At 28.4% G+C, this 23,374-nt stretch overlaps 3 protein-coding genes and 1 long non-coding RNA gene across 18 annotated transcripts; 3 read left to right on the top strand and 1 right to left on the bottom strand.

Annotated features, from left to right (window-relative positions):
- Window positions 1-1,618: 1,618 nt before the first annotated feature.
- LOC124957624 (sorting nexin-29) lies at window positions 1,619-5,670 on the top strand. 5 transcript variants are annotated; one of them, XM_047514683.1, is made up of 13 exons: window positions 1,619-1,989; window positions 2,394-2,656; window positions 2,748-3,049; window positions 3,128-3,250; window positions 3,469-3,566; window positions 3,649-3,722; window positions 3,822-3,948; window positions 4,074-4,315; window positions 4,373-4,588; window positions 4,716-4,872; window positions 4,994-5,134; window positions 5,207-5,343; window positions 5,490-5,670. In XM_047514683.1, exons 1-13 carry the CDS (start codon window positions 1,963-1,965, stop codon window positions 5,569-5,571), a joined length of 1,989 nt encoding a protein of 662 aa, XP_047370639.1. In that variant the 5' UTR covers window positions 1,619-1,962; the 3' UTR covers window positions 5,572-5,670. The 5 variants fall into 5 exon arrangements, with proteins under 5 accessions (XP_047370639.1, XP_047370641.1, XP_047370636.1 ...); XM_047514685.1 differs by lacking the exon at window positions 3,128-3,250; XM_047514680.1 differs by having other exon boundaries at window positions 1,620-1,989; window positions 3,469-3,715.
- A 936-nt stretch (window positions 5,671-6,606) lies between these two features.
- LOC124957629 (zinc transporter 1) lies at window positions 6,607-11,742 on the top strand. 2 transcript variants are annotated; one of them, XM_047514696.1, is made up of 9 exons: window positions 6,607-6,842; window positions 7,620-7,734; window positions 7,856-8,047; window positions 8,179-8,401; window positions 9,217-9,478; window positions 9,679-9,796; window positions 9,969-10,184; window positions 10,323-10,433; window positions 10,862-11,742. In XM_047514696.1, exons 3-9 carry the CDS (start codon window positions 7,871-7,873, stop codon window positions 11,057-11,059), a joined length of 1,305 nt encoding a protein of 434 aa, XP_047370652.1. In that variant the 5' UTR covers window positions 6,607-6,842; window positions 7,620-7,734; window positions 7,856-7,870; the 3' UTR covers window positions 11,060-11,742. The 2 variants fall into 2 exon arrangements, with proteins under 2 accessions (XP_047370652.1, XP_047370651.1); XM_047514695.1 differs by lacking the exon at window positions 7,620-7,734.
- LOC124957633 lies at window positions 11,000-19,947 on the bottom strand. Of its 8 annotated transcripts, none has more exons than XR_007103687.1 (5): window positions 19,368-19,947; window positions 16,307-18,706; window positions 13,159-13,212; window positions 12,922-13,088; window positions 11,000-12,833 (listed from the first exon to the last, which is right to left on the bottom strand). It is a non-coding gene; the product is annotated as an uncharacterized LOC124957633 (long non-coding RNA). The 8 variants fall into 8 exon arrangements; XR_007103689.1 differs by having other exon boundaries at window positions 16,307-16,739; window positions 19,368-19,666; XR_007103686.1 differs by lacking the exons at window positions 16,307-18,706; window positions 19,368-19,947 and adding an exon at window positions 13,528-13,622.
- Window positions 13,676-23,332, top strand: LOC124957626 (protein Lilipod). Of its 3 annotated transcripts, none has more exons than XM_047514689.1 (9): window positions 13,676-14,065; window positions 19,449-19,713; window positions 19,809-19,912; window positions 20,016-20,142; window positions 20,264-20,332; window positions 20,421-20,550; window positions 20,640-20,988; window positions 21,074-21,305; window positions 21,413-23,332. In XM_047514689.1, the coding sequence occupies exons 1-9, from the start codon at window positions 14,006-14,008 to the stop codon at window positions 21,649-21,651; spliced, it is 1,575 nt and encodes a 524-aa protein (XP_047370645.1). In that variant the 5' UTR covers window positions 13,676-14,005; the 3' UTR covers window positions 21,652-23,332. The 3 variants fall into 3 exon arrangements, with proteins under 3 accessions (XP_047370645.1, XP_047370644.1, XP_047370646.1); XM_047514688.1 differs by lacking the exon at window positions 13,676-14,065 and adding an exon at window positions 15,571-16,121; XM_047514690.1 differs by lacking the exon at window positions 13,676-14,065 and adding an exon at window positions 18,154-19,297.
- The last annotated feature ends 42 nt before the right edge of the window (window positions 23,333-23,374 follow it).

Below are 23,374 nucleotides of genomic sequence, written 5' to 3'. Positions count from 1 at the left end.
ATCAGGAATATTATGATATACATTAATTGAAAAGATACTATATCATATTTAACATGTTGCTGCACACTTTTAATTTGAGGATCGTGCTCAGAAACACATTTTTTTTTCAATTATTTATGACTTCCATATGAAATTGAGCGTCAGTCGTCATGTGCAAAACGGCTATAACCGTCATTTGCGGCAATGTGTTAATTAGAATTTTATATTAATTGATAGAATTAATAAAACTGAAGGAAAAATGTTTTTTATACAAAATTAAAAAATTTATATAATTTGATATGCGCATGCCTGTGTTTATATAAAAACATTTACATTTTGTATGACTTTTACATTACAAAGAAAAAGGATTATTATAAGAATTAATAATTTTCTTTTATATCTTAATAAAGGTTATCATGTGAAAATATTACATGTCGTATTTTTATTTAATATTATATGTGATATTTCTATAATATCTAAAATAATTATACTTAAAAAATTCAAACATTTCTTTCATGTTGAATAGTTTTTATTTGTATTAATAAATTTAAAAAATAAATAAAATATTTTGCTTAAAACATGTTGTACTCTCATTACCATCTTATTCCTAATTCCTAACATAAAAAATAAAATTAAATAAAATTAAATTGTATAACACTTAATAAATATTGACAATTTGTATATATTTAAATTAATATATACTGTTGGAGATAACATATATTCGTATTTTCTAAAGCGTTAATAATCGGTGTGTTTATTATAATATCTTCTAAATCCTTTTTTGAAAAAGCTGTGTTTCTCTACAAGTATAAACTATTTATTGTATCCTAAATAAAAGCTTAAAAAAAACGAAAAATAGTATACCATTGCACTTTCGAATGTTAAGAATACTAATCTAGGGATTTTTTATTGCGATCATTTACAACTTGCTATTTATATATACGCAACTATTTTGTGAATAAAGCTTTGGGTTTGAAGTTACAAAGGTCAAAAATGACAAAAGATTTAAGACTTATCAAAACTTTAGATTTTATATGTTTCCGATTATAGATTCAAAAGGATTCAAATTTGTCACCGAAATAAATGATATAAATTCGAAGTGATTTGAAAATAGATTACATTCCATCTCTATGTATATAAATATATTTTTTTTTGTTTTCTAAATTCCTTGTTTGTTATTTTTTTTTTGTTCCATAAGAATCAACATAATTTCACAATATAGGGAAATTATTAATAAAGAAATATAGGAATCTCTTCCACACCCTATAATTACTCAATTTGAGTATTATAAATAAATTTTGTTAGTCTTTTAAAGAATTACGAACGTTAACTTTATGATAGGGACTTTATTATTAACATGAAAATATTGGAACAGAATAGATCGTAAATATTTTTGGCTTTAACAAATTATAGTGAGTTGAAATTGATAAAGAAGGTGAATGAATGAATATTCGTTTTTATTTGACAGTACAACGCACTTTCAAAAGTACATAATGAGGAGAATTACAGAAACGCTCACAATTGATGCTGTAATAAATAATAGTATAATAAATGTTTCCTATTGGTCGTTACAGCACTTTGAATAAGATTAAGTTATTCATCTTGTCGAGTTTGTACACGCGCGCGTGCGTATTAATTGTTTGTCATGCAAGAGAAATGAGATGACTCGATCAGCTGTTTCCTTACCCATTTTTGTTAGTTGCATATGTCATATGATTTATATAGTTTGTGTAACTGTGATACGATATCGCACGGTCTTGCTTTCAAATTTTAATATTATAGATAAAAAAATAATATTATAATGCATTCAGATTAAAAATTGTAATGCATTACGCATTATGCCATAACGTGATTTAAATATTATAGTATATTTCGAAATGAATAGCATATATTTATCAACTTTGAATATGATTAAATAGTGTATTAAGAAACATTTGTTCAAATAGTTCGACAATTATCTATTATATATTCTATAGCAGAATTATGACAGTTATCTCCACTAGTTTCACGGTAAGTCCAATGACGAGACAGTTGTTTTTATCATTATATTTTATGATAATATCAGGGTCAAGTAAGTGAAAATCCGTTTTACGTCTTTTGTAATAGTTATTATTTGTCAAAAGCTGTAAATCTGCCATTAAAATCATCAGTTTTAGTATTTATGTCTAAGTATTATTTATATAATCAAAAGTAGAAACATAGTAACGTGAATAAAAATAAATTTCTTTATAAGTATAATGTTGATTGCATTCATTCATTAAATGATAATACATTGATTACCATAAAAATATATTCTCATAGTTCTTTCATGTGTAAGAATTTTTGTTGGTAAACAATATTATCTTCAGAATTAGTATTTTTTACAAATATTTCAATAATTATATAACATTCTTATAAAATCAATCATATTTTAGACTTTGCAAATGATGTCAGCTATGGTACCAGGTACGCATAATGTTATGAGTAATGAACAAAGTTGTCATCATACAATAGAAAGACAAAAGTTACTTGAAGACTTGTTGGATGCTGCAAAAAAGTGTTACATTAGATTTGGAGGTCGTGCAGAATTAGCAACAGAATCAGACACATGCGTTGCTCAACTCTGTTTTATACTCGAAGCAATTTTTAGTCATGGATTGCGCACTAATTGTATAGAAAAAGTTAATTTAGCTTTAAAGTAAACATTTTATTTTTCTATGATTATCTTTTATAAAAATCTTTATCGTTTTATCATGCATCATAATGAAGAAGATATTGATTTTTTATAGACATGTTTCTGCTTTAGTATCTGGTAGCAATGCTAAATCTTTAAATACAATTGATGCAGCATTTTGGCCATGTATAAAAGATCAATTAACATGGCATGAACAAGAACGTTTTAGCGTTTTAAGAAAGGTACGCACTGATTATGGCCGTGGTAGAGCATGGCTAAGAGCAATTTTAAATGAGCGCTCTTTGGAACGAAATTTACATACTATTATAAATCCAGATAAATTATCTTTATTTTATGAAGAATGGGCTTTTTTATTGGATCAAGAGAAATGTGCAGCATTGCCAAATGTAGCAGCAGGTGATTTCTTACGTACAGAAACATATGCAAATAATTAGAAAATAATACATTAAATATAAACTTATCTTTTACTTTTAGGACTTAGTGCAATTTTATTTGCAATAAGAATAGATAATGAAGAATTGGACAACAATTTAAAAGTTAAAAATTCTGAGAAATTAAATGGCGAACAATCAGAACTTATTATATCTATAATGCCAGGTTTTTCTTCTTTTTTATATTTATTTTTAATTTTTATTATACTAGAAATTAATTTGAACATCTACGTTTAATTTTGTTAATTTTATGCAATTGTTTTTATTTTATAGAAAAAACATGAATCTTGATAGCTTTTTTTAACTTGTCATATTGTAAATAGAAAAACAAATATAACAGTTTCTTAGGAACCAATTAATATTAACAATTCATATATTTTAAAGGCTCTCTGAATTTAAAACAAGGAAAGGTACAAAAAAAAGTGCCAACTCATATTATTTCTTTTGATAATGATAGTGAAGAACAAGGACAACCTACTGATGTTAGTACCAGTATTAATGAGCACACTTCTTTTAATAATGCTTCTATTTTAACAAAACATTCTTCATCTCCATCTATATCAGAAGTGCAACTGGATCTCAACGATTCTAATGCTGTTGCAAATACAAGTTCTACAGAAAATGAATATGTGTAAAAAGTTATTTATGAATCCCTTTTATATTACAAATTTATTTATATCATCATATTTTTATGAGTAATTTTTTTGATTAATATAAAACTATTTTGTCTCTGCTAGTGAATCTCTGGATGAAGGAAAGATTTTAACTCCTGTGACAGATGCTGATAACTTAGGACTTGTTCCCACGTCACCTCTAGATCAAACATTTGATGATATGTTAGTTAGCTTACCAAATTATTTAAATGTAAGTAATCGTAATAATAATCATAAAGACTAATTTATTTTGATTGATTTGTTTCTATAAAAATAATTATAAATGGGTTTCAATATTTAGTTCAATTTGTATATTATTCTTATAATTATGTTTAGAAAACAACAGATATTACTGAACCTGCAGTAGAAGCAACAGAGCATCTTGTCAATTTAGATGATCGTACAAATACAGAAAATTTAGATGCAGAAACATTACGGTTGAAACTTTTAACTATGGATGAACTCTTAGAACAAGCTAGAGAGGATGCTATGACCAGTAGATTGCTGTTAAATCGCTTTCAAAGACAGCATCAAAATTTTGTTGAGAAACATCAACTGCAGTTACAGACATTAAACAGGTGATTGTTTATATCTTTTATATTTTCATATTTATCTTATCATTCACTTTAAAACAGGGAGAATGAACTCTTAAGGCAACAATTACGTAAATATGTGACAGCTGTACAAATGCTAAGAAAGGAATCTGATTCTACATATTCAATAGAAAGAGATACTTCATCAATTCGTCACACTGAAGCAGAACAGTATGAAGCAAAATTGATTCAAGTTGCAGATATGCATGCAGAATTAATGGAATTCAATGCTAAGTTAACTTTACAATTGGCAAACAGGTATGAGTTGTATAGGCAAGAATCAATATTGACATTTATTTTGATGTTTATTAGTTGTTTATTATTTATTTTTATGGAATAGTCTCAATATTATTTATTTTATAATAAATAATAATTCAATTATCAGGGACAAATTAATACAAATTTTGCAAACTGAATTGGAGTGCCTTCGAGGTTCTTTCAATGAGGATGATTTACCATTGGAATCTCCATGCCTTATTCATATATGGATACCATCTGTTTTCCTAACAGGACAGCCCTCTGATATTCATCATGTATATCAAGTAATTATTATGAAAAAAAAAAAAAAAAAAAAAAAAAAAGAAAAAAAATTCTACATTAGATAAGAAAGAAAAAATTTATTATAATAGTTTTTCATTAAATTTATAATTTTGTAAATTCTAGATATATATACGTATACAGGATATTGAATGGAATATTTACAGGCGATATGCACAGTTTTATGAATTCCATAAAGAATTGATAAAACATGATGCGATTGTGACTGCTTATGAATTTCCTCCAAAGAAAACAATAGGAAATAAAGTAATATATTCAATAAAAATAGGAAGTGAATATAATATATATGAATATTTCATGATTATGATTTTTTGTTAGGATGCTAAATTTGTAGAAGAAAGAAGACAAAAATTACAAGAATGGCTAAGACGTGTTGTTGGACGATTAACACAATGTTCTATGTTTTCTTCTAATCCAAGCAGGCAAACTCTTGTATCGTTGTTACCTTTTTTCGGGTAAGTGATTCGTTTTTATTAAATATTTTTATTATCTCTTCCTATTATGTTATTTTAAAATTATAAAATTATAAAAATTATCGTTTTAATATATATTGTCACTGTTTTTAGATATAGTTGCTTAACAATATAACTTTTATTTTTAGTGACAGGCCCAATGGCGATAATATAAACAAAAATAATACTACAAAAAATGCACTATCTTCTCCTCAATATATGGGTTTATAATGATTGCTTATATAGACTTTGTATATAAAAGAATTCTTTAATTTAATGAACAAATTGTTTTATATGTATATCTTGAAATAGATGTATTATATCATGCAAGTATGTATATATTCTTACATATATACAATTTTTACAGTCAGCATTTATACAATCCAAATATAATAAGCAACTATGATTAACAATATATCTTTGATAAAATTTTATGATTTTTAGTAAAATAATATTTTGCATGTTTAAATATTCATAGATGTTAAAATGTTATGCGATAAGAAATTCAAATTAAACAAATTTGGACATGTTCTGATTCTGATTCGAAAAGGATAACATTCGAATTTACTCATAACAATAATATGAGTATGAATATATTTAGTAATTATACAAGATAAATGCCACAAGATTTGTGAATTGTACATATCTTGTCTTATAAAAACGTGACTAGGATAAAAGAAGCGAGTATTAAATATTTATATTTGTGACTTATATTTATGATAAAATATACGATACGTTGCAAATGTAAAAAATATTCAGGGTTGTATCAGAAATTCAAAAATCATTTATATTTCGTGTTACTTATAAATTTTATTTAATATTTTTTGTTTAATATGAAATAAACTTGCATTTCGTATTTAATCTATCATCTATCGTTAATTTTGTTGCAATTTATTTGGTCGTTTCTAACAATACATGAACGCCTTGGTAAGTAGCCAATGAAGGAAGTTTAGTTATTATTACTATCCAATCAAAATATTTTAGAAAAAAAATGTAGATAAAACATTTTTAGATACCTTTATACCATGCGTAATTTAATTTATATTAATTATGTATCATCAATAAAAATTTCTTGGAAATTTTTTTTTAAATTCTACATTTTCAAATTGTTGTTACGCATTGAGAAACATTTATAAGGATAAAAAATGGCACTAGAATAGGGAAAATTAAGGCATGGTTGCTTTCGTGACATCGATTGCATTTGTAAATGAGGCTTTATCTTTACGCCCTGAGTTTATTCATTTCTTGTAATCAATTGTAACCAATGTAATACATATAATTTTTACAAATCAGTTAATTGTAATTTATTAAGAAATCATTTATACATCGGAAGCGTTTTTTCTATCTACTTTATAATCGAGAAAAGTGTTCTGTTTTAAGTTTCAAATTGTTACTACTTTTGTGTAACATGTTCATAATCAGTTTATACCTAATACTTTTAATTATAGTCATTTGATACTAACTGTATGGAAAGGACAAAGTGTGAACGATTATTATACTCAGTAAGTATGTTTTTGGGATAATGTTTATTCACGCCGAGTGACGTTTTAAATCGAAGTGGTTGCGAAAACATTCGAAAATATTAGTTTGTACATATTTACTTTACTCTTGCACATTTTCTATTTTTACTATTTTGTCTATTTTTCAATCGCAATTAAATTTCTCTTTCTTTTGATAAGTAGCAGATCTAAACTTGAGCAAGTGAGAAAATTATATATTGAATTAAAAAGAAAAATGGAAAAGAATAGAGCTTTTATCCATTTCTTTTTGTAGAATTTTTTTTGCTATTGTATGTACATTCTTTGTGAGTTGATTCACATGACTTTCTTTCAATAGTATGATTCATCAAAGACTATTTTCTGAAAGTGCATTTATAAATATCCTTACCAAGGATATCAAATAAATAAAATAAGATACAGAATCTATTAGTATAACAATACAGAATATCATAATTTTAATATTAATGTTATAATTAATTAATAACAATTTGTCATAATAAATAATCATAATGTATAATTAATATATACATGTATCTAAATCACATTGGTATTTATATTATATAACCTTAACAGCTTTCTTAAATATTTGATGTTCAAATATTATTTCTAATGATAATGTTAAGTTTAAGTTCAATGTAATTCCAATGCATTATATGGAATTTGTATTGAACTACTTTGTGGATTTTTGCTATGTACAAATAATATATCTACATGCATACGTATGTGTATGTATATATAAAATGTTTCTTTAATTTCTTCATGTATTTTTCCTTATTTTAGTATAGAAGAAATTCTTGTCCCTGTTGTGCTTGTGCTATAGTATTGTTACTAACAAAGAAAAATTTTGTAATGCTCCTTTTAAAAACTTGAAGGAATTATAAGTTTATAATACAAAGTAAGTAATAGAAAAGATAATTTGTAAATGATAAATAAAAAAAAGGTTATCTCAATAAATTAAATAATAGATAATCCACCAATATTAACTATTCATATTTTGATATCTGTAAATTTTTCAGATTTCCACAAAAATTATGGGACGTTACACAGGAAAGAAATGTCGCCTTTTAACAATGTTAGGACTCACAGCGCTTTTATTTTTAGTAGAGATAGTTGTCGGTTATGTGACCAATTCAATGGCTTTAATAGCTGATAGTTTTCACATGTTATCGGATGTAGCTGCATTAGTCGTTGCATTTCTTTCTGTGAAGGTAAGAGTTAGCAATAATATAGAACTAGTATTAAAAAATGTAGATAATATAGAATTGATAATAGTATTTCCTAATCTTTTACTTATTATATTAATAACATTTTACTAAATTTATATTTGTTCTTTTTTTAGATGTCGCCAAAAAAGTGGTCCAAAAACACTTTTGGATGGGCTAGAGCTGAGGTATTAGGTGCTCTTGTTAATGCAGTTTTTTTAGTTGCCTTATGCTTTAGCATTACTGTGGAGGCATGCAAAAGATTCATTGAAGTGGAAGAAATACATGAAGCTAAACTTCTTGTGTCTGTGGGTGCGCTTGGTCTATTCGTGAACTTAATAGGTTTATGCTTATTTCGTGGTAACTATCTTGCTCTTTATGCTCATTACAAGTTTCAATAAGGTTAAAATATTAATTTATATCAAAAATACAGAATACATTAATTAATTCCTAACATATAGCATAGAAAGGGTAATAAGAGAGAAAAATGATAGCGACATAACATATTTGTGTATATTAGCCTTTCAAAGTAAGCTCTAATGCTTTGCTAAATTTCCTATTTATAAAAAGTTCATTAATTAAATTTTGTATTCATACATAAATTGTATAGATGTATCGAAAAAGAAAGATATGTAGTCCTTTCAAAAGAGTTAGCCAGCCAAATACTCAAATTGAATGTAATTGTCAATATTATACTCCCTAATTATCATATGCCATCGTTTTTACACTTGATATAAATCAGGAACAACTTATTATAGGATTTTGAATTGTAGATTAAAAAAATACAACATATATTGAGATTGATGAAATATAGAAAGAAAGGATATTATTAATATTTTTTTATATACATAGAAACTTAAAATTGAATGTAAATAAGTTTAAATTGTTTTATTGTATTATCTGTTATAAGAGCTCCGATATAGTCAGTTAATCAAAAATTAATTATACATGATTTATATGTGGCTTCTTGAATTTGTTGGATTATATAGTTATCCGCTTTATTTTTATCGTTGTAAAATGATTAAAAAAATATTGAAAATAGGAAACGTCCTATTTTTTTTTGGGAACAATTATTCTACTTTCAATCAATTGCCTAAATAAATGGATATCACATTTTTTTCTTTTCGTAATAGAAGAAGAAATATAAATACTCATTTAACATTTTATTATTACAGAACATGGAAGTTCTCACGATCATTCGCATGGTATATCACGTAGTCATAACAGACTAAGCACATTAGTAGGCACAGATGACAATGAAAATGACAACACTTACAGACCACCAACGGCACAAGTAAAAAGAACACATGGCCATACACATGATGCAAGTCAAATGAATATGCGTGGTGTATTCCTTCATGTATTGTCCGATGCAGTGGGTTCTGTCAATGTAATTGCCTCGGCTTTGATAGTATGGCTTACAAAATGGCAATACAGGTAATATTTTCCGTACATCAGATGCTTGCATGATTGTTAGTCTTTCCATATTGTTTGTATCTTCCTGCAATAATAATAAAGATATAAATTAACTTTTTATATAATAATATATTTATTTATTAGTGATATTATCATTATAATATTAGATTTTAAATCAATTGTTTAAAAATGTAATATTATTATTTTATTCTTTGTTATAGATTTTATATTGATCCAGCATTATCACTATTATTGGTTATTCTCATGTTACGTTCTGTTTGGCCATTGTTTCGGGAGTCGGCACTAATTCTTTTACAAACAGTACCGACACATATTCAGGTATAATAAATAAATAAATAAATTAATTTAAAAAATTAAATAAATTAAAACATAATTAAAAATTTATACAATAATTTTATAGCACTTTTATTTCGGTATAACTTTAATTTAATTGTTATATTTTATATCTTTATATATATTTGTACATTAAACAAATCTTTATTTTTATTAGGTTGATGCAATACAACAACGTTTATTGGAAAATGTTGATGGTGTATTAGCTGTGCATGAATTTCATGTATGGCAACTAGCTGGTGATCGTATTATAGCTTCCGCGCACATAAGATGTAGAAATCTTTCAGAATATATGAAAATCGCAGAACAAGTTAAAGAATTTTTCCATAATGAGGGTATACATTCTACTACAATACAACCAGAGTTTATTGATGTAAGTGCCTTTATTGTATATTTCATTTTTATATTTATACATTTATTACTACACGACAGGTTTTATTTCTTCGCACTTTAATAGGTGAGATTCATGATGTCGAGAGTTATGGAAAATTAATTAAGTTCGTTTTTTTAGTATCAATCAAATAGCGAAATTAAAGATACACCAACAGAAGATTGTGTACTGGATTGTCCAAAGACTGATAAACCTTGCAACCATGCTACTTGTTGCGGTCCCTCTAAACAGGTACGCATTTTATAATTTTCAAAATTTCTCATGATTTTAATTTCTTGAATTCTACATTCCGAAATCCTACAGTATTACTTAAAGAGAAGCACCTCTCCCCATACTCCTTATTCAAAGTCTAAATGCCTTGGCCGATGCTTAGAAGCAATAAAATCTGATTCTGATACGATCATAGGTAAACTAATGTTGGGTATATGAAAAAGATACAAAGAGAAATATAAGAGAATTATTTTTATGCGTCTTAATGATAGAATTCATAAGCATTTAAATTTTATTTCGATAATAATTAATAAAGTATATATTTGCTATGTGCTATCATAATCTTAAAACAGATACTTCTTTTTCCTCAATGGTTTAACATTAACATTCTTACTGATATAGGTGAATAATATTATTATCATTCCTTCACAATATGATTTAATTTACAGGGTCGTGAATCTCCTTCGCCGGGGGAAACACCATATATGTGCAGGCAGCGTAACAGCTTGGCACGTTCAACTACTTCTATAGGAGGTACAAAGCAACAGGAAGTGAACGAGATGGAGCGAGGACATTTACTTTCTCTATCTGGTTCTCATCATTCCATCCAACTTCCGCATTCTCATATTAACACGCCGACAGTTTGAATTATTCTCTGATAACCATTCGCCTACCTCTATAGCCGATTACGCAACGTAAAGAAATGCTATTGTACAAATATAATAAATTAATAATTTGATTATGTACCACTTTTGTTACTATCGTAATTAACAATAGCATTAATTTTCAATTAACGTATGGCGTCATTTATCAAATTTCATTATATCGGTTATAATTAAGAAAATTCATTATATATACATCAGTCTAGACAGTAATAATATTGTACAAAAATGTATATTATTTTATCTGAATCTAATTGCAAAAGATTCTGTTTTGTAAATTGCCTTAACCGTTGATTTTCTTGTTAATGAAACTACGAAAATTGAATATTTAAATATCGAAGGCATATTAATACCAAATGAAATACACTATACGTCAAAAAGACGTAATAATCATGAATATAAGTCCTAGTTGCCTTGGAAACTATTTATATCTCTGTACATATTCAATTAACAGTTTTACGATACAAAATTTTATGAAGATTGCTTAATTCGTGTAAAATGATTATACTTTGAAATTTATAAAACAGAAACATAAATAATATATAGCATTAATTCTTAACAGTATTTGCGTATTAAGTATATATTTGTATGAGCTATAAATGATAATATTTGTAATTTAAATTGTCTTATAAAGCTCTGTAAGATAATATAATTAAATTCAATAGTTACGGCCCCTATGTCTATATATTTAAGCTATATGTCATAATAAAATTATTACTAGCATATTTACAAATTCATCAAAAAGATTTAAATCGATACATTTTTAATTGTCATTGAATTGAAATTTAATTTATTAAATTTGATAACATGTCGCAAATAAAGTATAGCAATAAAAAAATTATTTTCTTCTATTTTAAAGAAGTTGCTATATCGGATATTCATATAGACATTTGAATTCTTTGTAACGTTTAAAAAATATTTCACAGCACATTTAACGAATAATATTCAAACCGCAAATTATCGTATTTATCGGCTGTGTTGAAAATTTACACCTATTACAATAAAATTCGTTAATATCATCAGTATTTATATCACTGTCCAATACATTTTGGTGCCTAAAATGTTATACAAAGACCAATTCTTGAGTTTTTTTGGAGGTATTGATTTCAAAAATAGCAATAGTTTTATTTTATCAGTTACAGTTTTGGAAATACGGCATAACAGTTTCATATACAAATTCAACAGATCGTCTATAAAAATTCAGCATCTTTAATTATATGATCTGCTATGTTTCTATATAATTCGAAAAAATTAGTGAAATTATTATTACTGATTACATATTGTCACATATTAAATCAGTTGAGTATATAATATGATCAATTATTCAACGTATAAAAAGTTTCTTGCATAGAACTTTCTAGCGTGAGATCTACGAAAAACAGTATCATTAAAATAAATTCTTTTCTTTGAAAATTTGGATATTAGCAATTAAAAAGATTTCTTTGAGAAATTCAGATCTCACATTATGTCGATCAGTTCATGTTGGTTAAATTGTTAAAATTTGGATGAATTTCCTATAAAATAACTGTTCATTTATGTTATCTTGTATTTCATCAAACATGTGTGATTTATCATCCTCTAGAAGTTCTGATAGGTGAATGAAAAATAGAATAAGTACTTCATTTGGGTGTGGCTGAGGTTACCTTGTTTAATCTAGGTCTGGTTATGTCTACTTGCTACGATTGTTTGGTTTGATGTTCTTGATGTTGACAAGACAAAAATAGCAGTCTGAATGAGGATCTTTGGATTCCTTCTAAACCTTTGATATACCAAATTTCATGTAGTTCCTCTTTCCGTTTGTTCATTGCAGCTAATTTTCCATGCAAATATATAAAGCCACAACTTACCTTGATCTCCAAGCTTGACATGAAAATAACTAAGATATGCCCTCTTCACAAATTCAGGGATAGGTTTTTTAATTTCTTTCAAAATGCAATAACCACAGACTTTTGCAAGTAGCAAAAGACATTTGGATGGTTTAAACTGTTTCTTCTTGAGGAAGCCATGATGTACACTTAAAATATAAAAATAAATTAATCATATTAAACTATAATCATATTATATTATACAAATAAAGGAATCACCTTAAATTCTTAAGTTGAATTTATATTAGAGATTCGCAATATTCCATTTTTGCTCTGAAAAATCATAATTAAAAATAATTACTTTATTATTAAATTATAATTTCTGCATACCAATATCTATACTATATGTAAAAACTACAGCTGATATAGTGAATCTGATGCTATTATGAAATTAGCACACCAAATATACTCAAGAATAGGTTTAATTTTCAAAGCACTAGATCAAAACTTATTTTTGTTGCTGTTATTCTTATTAAAAAAAAATTGCTCAAACCATGACGAAAGTCTTGACAAATTCAATTGATTTTATATATTCTAATTTAATATTTATATAGCGTGCAGGAATTTGGCGTAATAAATATAAATTACTATAAATTTAGATCTTAGAATAACAAATGTTTCCCGCAATTTTGGTATATAAAATGGTTTATCTAGTATCAAGGCGTATGTACGCATCTAAAGTCTGTTGGTAAAGTAGTTTTCAAGAAAGATGGCGCGCAGGTAGAAGAAGCGAAACGACACAAAAAGATCAGTGTCTCACTGGCAACGAGATAGATTAGGTTGTTTGGTGATGTACGCAAGCATATAAAATAACATATATCGACAAATTGTCGGGATAAAGTGCATGAAAAGTACAGATATCACAACGAGAAGGAGCAAGCAATAGAGACAAACAAAATAAAATAAAAGACAAAAACTGTGAGAGGAAGAAAAGAATGACACATTGATTTTGGTCATGATATACTACGAGAAAAGTATATCGATGTAAGGAGTATAATAGAAAAATGTCACAGCGATCGTCGGAGATACACTTGGTCACAAGAAATCTTTTGACAAATAGGTGAAGATGGAAGATGAAGCTGACCTCAGGGAGCAGCTCTTTCACAATACTGTGCGGGAGAACATCGTGAGTAAAATTGTTCGTTAAAAGTCGTCAAAAATCGTATTGATTTTAAGGGCTGCCATAATAGAAGCATAATAGATGCTACAATACTTCAATGGATGCGAAAAGCCTTCTTATCCGAAACGGGAACATTGATGCGCGGCAAACGGAAAGACGAGATTATCATCATGTTTGTTTCTGTCGCTTCTTTTAAACGAAATTTTTTCGTTTTCTTTTTTCTTTATCCACTAAAATATAACGATTTTATTTCTTTATTTAACGACGGGGAGAAGAGTAACGATAGCATATCTATTATCTGTGCGTAAGAAGTAATGGGGGAAAAAAATAAAAAAACGCCAATTTTGGTTTCTAATGATTTTGCAAAAGTCGCAATGTCGGATATCAATGACAAACTTTGGGAATCCCGGTGAGAAATTTATTTTCATATTCAAATTCGAATAAATCTAAATTAATTTTTTTTTCTTCTTCTTATTAAACAATAAAAAGTAACGAAAGCTGTGAAATCGTGATGGTACTTTTCGTAGCCAAAATTTCAAACGAGAGCCGTCAAACGAACGAATATGCTCATTTGATTACATAAATCTCCTATTTTCCTGTATACATATATGTATTGCTAAGTATGTATAACAAGTGATAACGTTCAAATAACGCATAGTAAGTATTACAAACAATATAGATCAGTTTTATTTGGAAATCGTGCAATTTATTCATGTTTAATTACACGTATTTTTTTCTTTATATCTTTTTTTTTATTTGGAATTTTTTTTCTTTTCTTTCAATTGTTAATATTGTTATTTTTATAGAAAGATAATAATTGGTCTTTTCAATTTTCTATCATTCAATACAAAATCCGCATCATAAAATAAATAATAACATTAAATAATGATATTTCTTCTTTTTTTTCCAATAGAACAATTTATAGTTTTATCGTTAGCGTGATTTGAATTATCAATTATCCATAGATTAATAATGTAATCTAAGCCAAAATAGTTACTTGAATTCAAGAAGAGAAATAACGTGACTAATTCATAAAAACTAATTGATAAATTTATCATTCGACTAAATTTATTTTTCTCTTCGTTTTGTCTATTGTAAGTCTATTCGGTAAAGGAAAAAGAAATCAATCTATAATAGGAGTCAGTTATATAAAATATAAGTTACTAAAAAACAGTTTTTTTAAATGCGAAATAACTTCTGTTTAAGAAGTTATTTCTTTCTCATTTTAGTCTTCTTTCGATTTTTTTTCCTACTTGCATTTGTAATTTAAAAAAAGAACACACATGAATATGTTTAAATGGCCAAGTAAACTGGAACAACAAACATGCGAATATATTATAGATGGACCGAGGCGTAAAAGCTTTTACGTTCCGCGAAAAAGGACGAAAAGCTGTTTGACTGTCGGACATTTTTTTTTTCGATCTTCGACCGGTTTTTCTTTTCACATTCTTAATGCAATAAGAGACCGGCCTACCGACTTACATTTAAGTTAGCGAATTATGTAAATAATAAAAGAAGGAGACTAGATCGCGAGAGAGATAAGAAATGAGAAATCGCGGAATGCAGTTTATCCCATTGAATATTCCGTCAAATGTCCCGAAGGAAAAGATGTATCCTCGGTTATTATGTGTAAGGTTGTGTATACATTGTTGACCAATCGCTGGCGACCACTAGATTCAAAAGAATATATGAGCGAGTACGTGTTTGGTCGCAGCGAACAAGAAAACAAGCGATCAGTGAAATACATTTATATTATAAATCAAATGCACGCGTTCGCACTATAAGTAACTTTCTTGTAGATTAGACATTGGCGAATGTAGTCTTCAAGGGGTCTGAGGCGTCTCCACTACCTATGCATAAATCCCCACTGAGACCAGAAATTACAATACTGATATATTCGAGTTACCGAATTTGGTCATCTGGTTTTTGGTCTTTCGTCGACCTGGTCACTGGCGACTGGTCAACAGTGCGCACGCAGTCTTACCTCGCGTTCTCTCTTAGCCAGTTTGTAGAAATACTAATCTCATGCAGACAAGTTGATACAAGTCTCAAGGAATCGCAAGTAAAAGCAGCAATTCTTCGATTATTGATTAACAGGATTTAATCTTTGCCCATCTCCTGCTTTCCTTTTCCCTAGTCTCGTGAAACGCGGAAATTTCTTATTTACTCATTTTTCATAGCATATAAAGATAATTCTCTATGTAATATATATGTACGTATTTTTATTTTTTTATGCCTTGTACGTACCCGTATATATATACTCGTTAAGCGGTTAAGTTTGTACACATATATATATATACACCTGAATACGATATATTATGACATTATAATATCTACGTGTTAATGATTCGTAATGTCTCTGCTTTTTCATTTCCTCCAGTTGTGCAACAAGATTAAATTTCACACTGAATGAAACAGCGCTGTTGCCAACGATACGTGAGCTTTCTCTTTGACGTCAGGGATGCGGTTTAAAAAACAAAGTTTCTGCGAAACGCGTTTGAAAAAAAGTGATCGCAACGATGTAACGCTATGTTTATAGAAATCAAGATATTTGTTGTCATCGATTCTTAATACGAAAATAGATCCGTAATTATTCTTAATATGATCTCTCTCTCTCTTTTTTTTCTCTGAACCAAGTCTGCGCTGCGTTACGCTCATGGTCGTCGTGTACACATTGGCACTGAAACGAAAGAGAAGATGAACAGACAAAGATATTTTACGTTTTATTCATTTACTAATTTTTCAACACATTTTAAGAATCAAGTACTTGTATTAACACGTATCGTAAATGTATTTAGTATCGAGGTTATAACTTTCTTATACTCTTTATGAGGTTATCTTGTTAAGTATGATATTTTCTTATTTTTGACGATTACATTATTCAGCAATAGTCGAAGAAAATTCTCAAAATAATTATTACAAAACAATTTCTATAGGGTCATTTCTTTAGAATTATTCTTTATTTAACTTATATTTATATTATTTTTATTTTTTGTTAGTATTTTCATTAATAAGAGAGAGTAACAGTAGATTTACATTGAATATTCGCTATACTTATAAAAGAGACTCGTTTGAAATCAATAGTATCGACAACTAATCGGTACAAACGTCGGATCTTTTAATCGATAAAATTCAATTTTTAGTTATAAGTACATTTGTTGTTTGAATCGGCTATCAGTGAAGCTAATCAGGCAACAAGGTCGAGAGAGGAAATAATCGAGTTTCGTGCTTGATGAAGTTTCGCGACATGGATTCACGTTTTCGAACGTATGACATTCTCAATGTTCGTTTTGAATGATGAAAAGAATTTATGAAAAGAATCTCTATCGACCGCATAAAATATTTTTGGATACTAATTTTTTTTACATAGTTTTTTTTGTACATAGTTTGTATTTCGAATGTTAAATTTGAAAGAGACTGGAGAAAAATGGTTGATAGGATAAGGAGGACGTAAGATTAGAAAATGCGAGCCCTGAAATAGAATATCGCATGTAATAATTTGCGTTCGTAAATAGATATCGCTCTCGTGCATAAGTAGCTTTTGGCATAGCTGATCGTTCGCTTTTGGCATTAATCGGGGCAATGTTCGCTATTGAAATGTATTTACTTTAGTGAGGATTTAGATGATTTCCGTAAATTACATACGGGTTGCATAGAGATTACGAAGAATAAATGTAGGAAAATGTTTACTATCTATAAAGTGCAGTTAATTTCATACGTATTCGTGCTCTTAAACGTTTTATCCAAATCTAACCGCTCTTACGGTTAGATTTTTTAGTTTATTTATTAACTTGTCACACGTACTTGACCTACATATTTACTGTAGGTTCTTTAATATTTTATAGATTACATTAGATGAGTCATGCGTCCCTGTTCTTGTGACCTACAAGAAGTATTATAGAAAAAAAGTAAAGTTATAAAAATTAAAAGTTTAGAAAATCGTGGTTTAAGCATTGTTGCTGTTTTTTTTCTTTTCTTTTTATTCATTTGTAATAACATTGATTTTAATCGCACATTTGAACAACCATATGAACTTTTATATTATATTAGGAAAGTATCGTGAAAAGTACAAATGCATCTCTTTTACTCGAACTGTTTTTTTAATATTTAACGTTATCTTTTTCTTTGCCCCAATAGCGTATTTAAACTTTTCTTTTTTACTTATTTAGCAAATTTTGCTTAATAGCATATTTAAACTGTTCATTTTTGTTTAAGTATGGAGCATGGAGAATATTTTGTCACACTTAAAGAAATAATAGATACGACTGAAAATTCACATTTACAAAAAGATAGAAATTTGTCAATTTTTTCCATAATAAGAAAGATTAATAGCTTTCAACATAAGAAAAATTAATGATAGTGTTACTTTCGTGAACTTAAACGTAGATGATTTCGTTCGTGTCTCACCGTATTCTTATTTCTTATCTTATCATTTGTTCTTTATGAAAATACATAAGATTGCTTCATTTTCAATACAAACGTCATCAATGATCGTTAACCATCATTAGTGATAAAAATTATAATGTTTTAATACGGTTTTGAGCCCATTTATTCTGTATTTCAGTAAAAGTAAGCATATCCAGAAGTTTTGTCACTTTGCTTGCAAACCGTTGTGGTTGCTTCAAAAAATGCTCGTTAAATGATCCGCTATAAGTGTAACATATAAATTTATGTTACATATAATTTGTCATATAATTTGTATGAACGATAAGGATTGTATTTCGAGTTAGTTTGTTTCCTTGTTCGAACTGCATAAAATTGTGTCGACAATCCTCAACGGTGTCAAATATTTCATGGTGTAGCAAAAAGCGAATTGAAAGACAACTTCACACGTGTATTTCGATTATCATAATGTAACATGTTGAAGTCCCGCCGATATTACCGTTTGACGTGGATGATAACGTGTCACATTTACAAATATGTACTTTATGTAGTAGGTTGTCCGGAAAGTTCGTGCCGATTTTGTCATTACGTTACCTACCACAAATTGGCACGAACTTTCCGGACAAACCAATATTATTAAATTCATACGCGGACAATAGCCAAATTGAGTGAACGAATAACGAAAATGGCTTATTAAATATCTTCAATAAAATTAAGGAACATAAAATATTAGCATTATCGTTATACGTTGACATCGTCTTTGTCGTAATCTTATACCTAACCTTAATTAAAAAGCAATGCTTATGATCAAACGTAATTTTGCAATGGTAGTGAGAGAAAGAAATAATGCAATGTGTAAATAAAATCATAAAATAAATAAAATGTGGTGGTATAAATAAAATATCAAAGTTATTACGCGCAGTACCTTTGCGTCAATTTTATACAATGCGTTTGTATAACATTTTTTCGATCCCTTTTAATATTTTTTATTTTCTTTGCTCTTTAGATATTCCTCCTTCTCTTCCTTCTACTTTGCATTTCGAGCTATGCACTGATTGCGAGATTTCGTCGAAGGGAGCGAGAAGATTATTTTTCGGTAGATGAAGATGATGCCACAGTTTATAGGATCAGTCTTTTATTGTGTACCGTTGCTTTAGCAGTATCTATTGGAGCAACGTTGTTACTACCTGTGTCCATCGCTAGCAATGAGGTTCTCATATTGTATCCTAATAGCTATTACGTCAAGTGGCTTAATAGTTCTCTCATACAAGGTGAAACCTTATTTGATCAACTATCTTACTCCATTTGCTCATGTCTTTAGTCCATGAATTTGAAAACACTGAAATATTATACTTTTATGTTGTAGGACTTTGGAACCATGTTTTCCTCTTTTCCAATTTATCTCTCTTCGTGTTTTTACCATTCGCCTATTTATTCACAGAATCGGAAGGATTTGTCTGTTATAAAAAGGTAGGCTTTCAGGAAAGTGTATATAGTTTTTATTTCTCTCAATAGATTATTTATTTGATATATATATTTTTGTTATCAGAATTAATGGAATTCTTCATTGTAGGGTGTTATGGCTAGAGTATATGAAACTGTAACAGTTTTGTGCCTATTGGGGACACTCGTGTTGGGAATGGTTTATGTTTTGTCTGCTCTCATAGATTATCAGAAATCTAGTCTCCATACATTATTGAGTAAGTTTATAAAAAATATCAAAGTAAAATAATAAAATTAATAAAAAGTTAAATGGAGAGAATGACAATTAATTACATTTCTATTTTTAATCTAATTGTTTACATATGAATGCAATTTCAGATATATGGAGCTATTATTTACCTTTTCTCTACTCTTGTGTCTCTTTCGTGGGTGTAATGTTGCTATTATGTAAGTATTATTGAATATACAAAATTAAAAATTTTTGAACCAGAAAGATAGCAAAAGAGAATAAAAATGAAATTGTAATTTTTTCTAGTATGTACCCCAGTTGGATTTGTGCGATTATTCGGTGTTGTGGGCTCGTTTCTCGTAAAACCTCAGTTCCTAAAAAATTTGGACGAAGAATTTTTTGCTTATAGATTAGAGGAGGATTGCATTAGAAGAAGGTTGGTAGAAATTATTCTTTTTTTGCCTCTTTTTTTTTTTTGTATATCTAATCTATCGTGTTGTTTCTTTTTTCTTCTTCTCGACGTAGACTGCAACACGCAAAAGCAACAGGTAAATCGTATGTTTCGCCAGTACCTATGTCCTTACCAGGTTGTAATGCAACGGTCGAAGACGACGAACTTCTTAATCTGAGTCCTGGATTAATGTGCCTCAGAAATGGGGCTCTTCAACGTGGACTGGCCCAGAGATTAGAAGATGTTCAAAAGAAAAGAAACATTTTAGACGAACAGAGACGGACCTGGTGGGTACGAAGAACACTACTTTATCCTTTGGCAATGATCGCTCTACTTATTCTCTCCACTGCCACGGCCTTATTAGCGGTTCAGAATACCTTGGAACTTCTTATCGGTATTAAAGCTCTACCATTAAGTACGAGGGTTTGTATCGAGATTTTCTTTCGTATTTTTTAAGATAATTATCAAAAGGGTAAAATTATAACTGGTGATAATGTAAATTGCATAGCAATTCACACTGGGCATCAGTTCGTTGTCGAAACTCGGACCTATCGGAGCTACCGTTGAAGTCTCAGTGATACTTTACCTAGCTGCAACGAGTGCGATTGGACTTTATTCGCTTCCAGGAGTGAGAAGGGTACAACCACGACTTCGTTCTACTCCACTTACGCATCTCATCGCCAATTGCGTTCTTTTACTTGTACTCAGTTCGGCATTACCATTGCTTTCTCGAATATTAGGTAAACTAGTAAAATGACTTATTGACATACTTTTTGTCAGTTTTTGTTGCTATTTCCAATTTACAAGCTAACGTATCGTCAACATTTTTATTCCTTTATTATTTCAGGAATGACGAATTTTGATCTGCTGGGAGACTTTGGTCGTATAGAATGGCTTGGCAACTTTAAACTCGTATTCTTGTATAACTTAATTTTTGCTACGGCGGCAATCAGTTGCTTAGTTACGAAATTTACAGCAACCGTAAGAAAAGAAATTTATGCCAGATTGAGGAGTAGTTTCGTAGGCATATTTAAAGGAGAATGCAAAAAGAATTCATTGGCAATGTTTTCTACAAAGGAAGAATAGACTGATATATCGTGAGGAAGAAACAACAGAATTATTCATTGCTTACTAGGAAGCAAAAAGCAGTGATATAACGATAAAAAAAATTTTTTCTTGATTTGTTTAATCGTATAAAATTATGTAATATCGAGAATTTTTAAAGGAAAGACTTTAATTATTTGCACTGATTGCAATCAAAATGTTAGATTCTAACGGCGTGTATCATCTCTTGTTTATTCTTTTAAAATTTCTCCGTCAGGACAAAAAAGTAAACGTGCGAGGTTGATTAAAATAAATAATATAATTCTGATATTGAATATAGTACTAGCGATTATTTATCATATAATTACTATTCTAATTATTATTTATCTTGAAGCATAATATACGCGTCTATCTTACGAGTGTTTAATAAAAATAAATCGGAGGTAGTCACGACAATGACAAGACAGTATTATGATAAAGACAAAATAGACGTATCAAATGGATGCGTGAACTTTTGATGGCATATTGCGTATTCGGCTTTATCGTAACTTACTTCAAAAATTCCGCAGACAATCTTTTTTCTATCAAATGGTTCGTTGAGGGAAAATTTTTTTTTCTGTTTATAGCATGAAATTCTAACCTTTATAATTTAAATTTCTCTTATATAGCAGAAAATAGTTAAAATTTTACTCGCCCATTGCCAAAATTTACAGGTAAATGCATTTCAATTGATTTTGTACGAACATTTATTTATTGCAATGCATTTCACAAAAATGTTCTCGTCACTATTTTTGTTTATCGTGAAATTGCCTTGTTATAAAAGAAATAGATATGTGATGGAAATGAATAATTAATAAGACAAAAAATAGGAGGATATTGAAAAAGTAATGATACTTCTTAATGAGTCTTTCGTTGTCCTTCGATAAAATAATAAATTAACAACATGCATTTTAATGCATATAGACAGACTGTATGCAATGCTTTAAAGTTAATGGAGAGGAGGTAATAAATATTATTTATCTTGCTTATAAAAATAAATGGAATCGACTCAATATTTATCAAAATGCAAATCTTTAAGTAAATATGTATTTTTACACGTGAAAGCTTTAGACCCTCTGTATCCATGACTATTTAGCATCTGTATTAGTGCTAGGTAAATTTCTTAGATTTTTTGCAGCAATATTATGTGATAATACATTTCGTCAAGAAGACAATACAATATTAAGATGTGCACTGGCACTAACATACTCATGATATTTTTTATATATTACGTATATAGGATATAATTTCTCAGGATATAAAGTGTACTGTTTTACACTTATGTTATACATTCTTCAAGTGATGTCATGAAATTCTTGCTTATTTTTACGACAAATTAATTTGTCAAACTGAAGTGTTTTATTGGCATCATTGACTTAAAAATATTATATTATATTTTTCTCGAAAGACATCGTTCATGTACGTGTGTGTGTATGTGTGTGCGCGCGCGTGATGTGTATAAAATTCGCGCTGATAAAAAATCTGTAATATACTTAATATCTAGGAAATCCTACGAACGCGTTATTGTATATGTAACATTTTTTTTATATTATGGGATAAAAGTTTTTATAAACGTTATAATACTTTATCCGCCGATATTATCTGTATCATAGTTAAAAATATGTAAATAATGTTATTTATTCTTGTGTATGTACACTTGCACATACAATTTTGTGAAAACAAATGAGTCCTGATTCAATTTTTAAATATTCCTTAAAGTCTATAA

This window comes from Vespa velutina, chromosome 2, assembly GCF_912470025.1.
Source record: "Vespa velutina chromosome 2, iVesVel2.1, whole genome shotgun sequence".
Lineage (NCBI taxonomy): Eukaryota > Metazoa > Arthropoda > Insecta > Hymenoptera > Vespidae > Vespa > Vespa velutina.
This window is presented reverse-complemented; position numbering and strand designations above follow the sequence as displayed.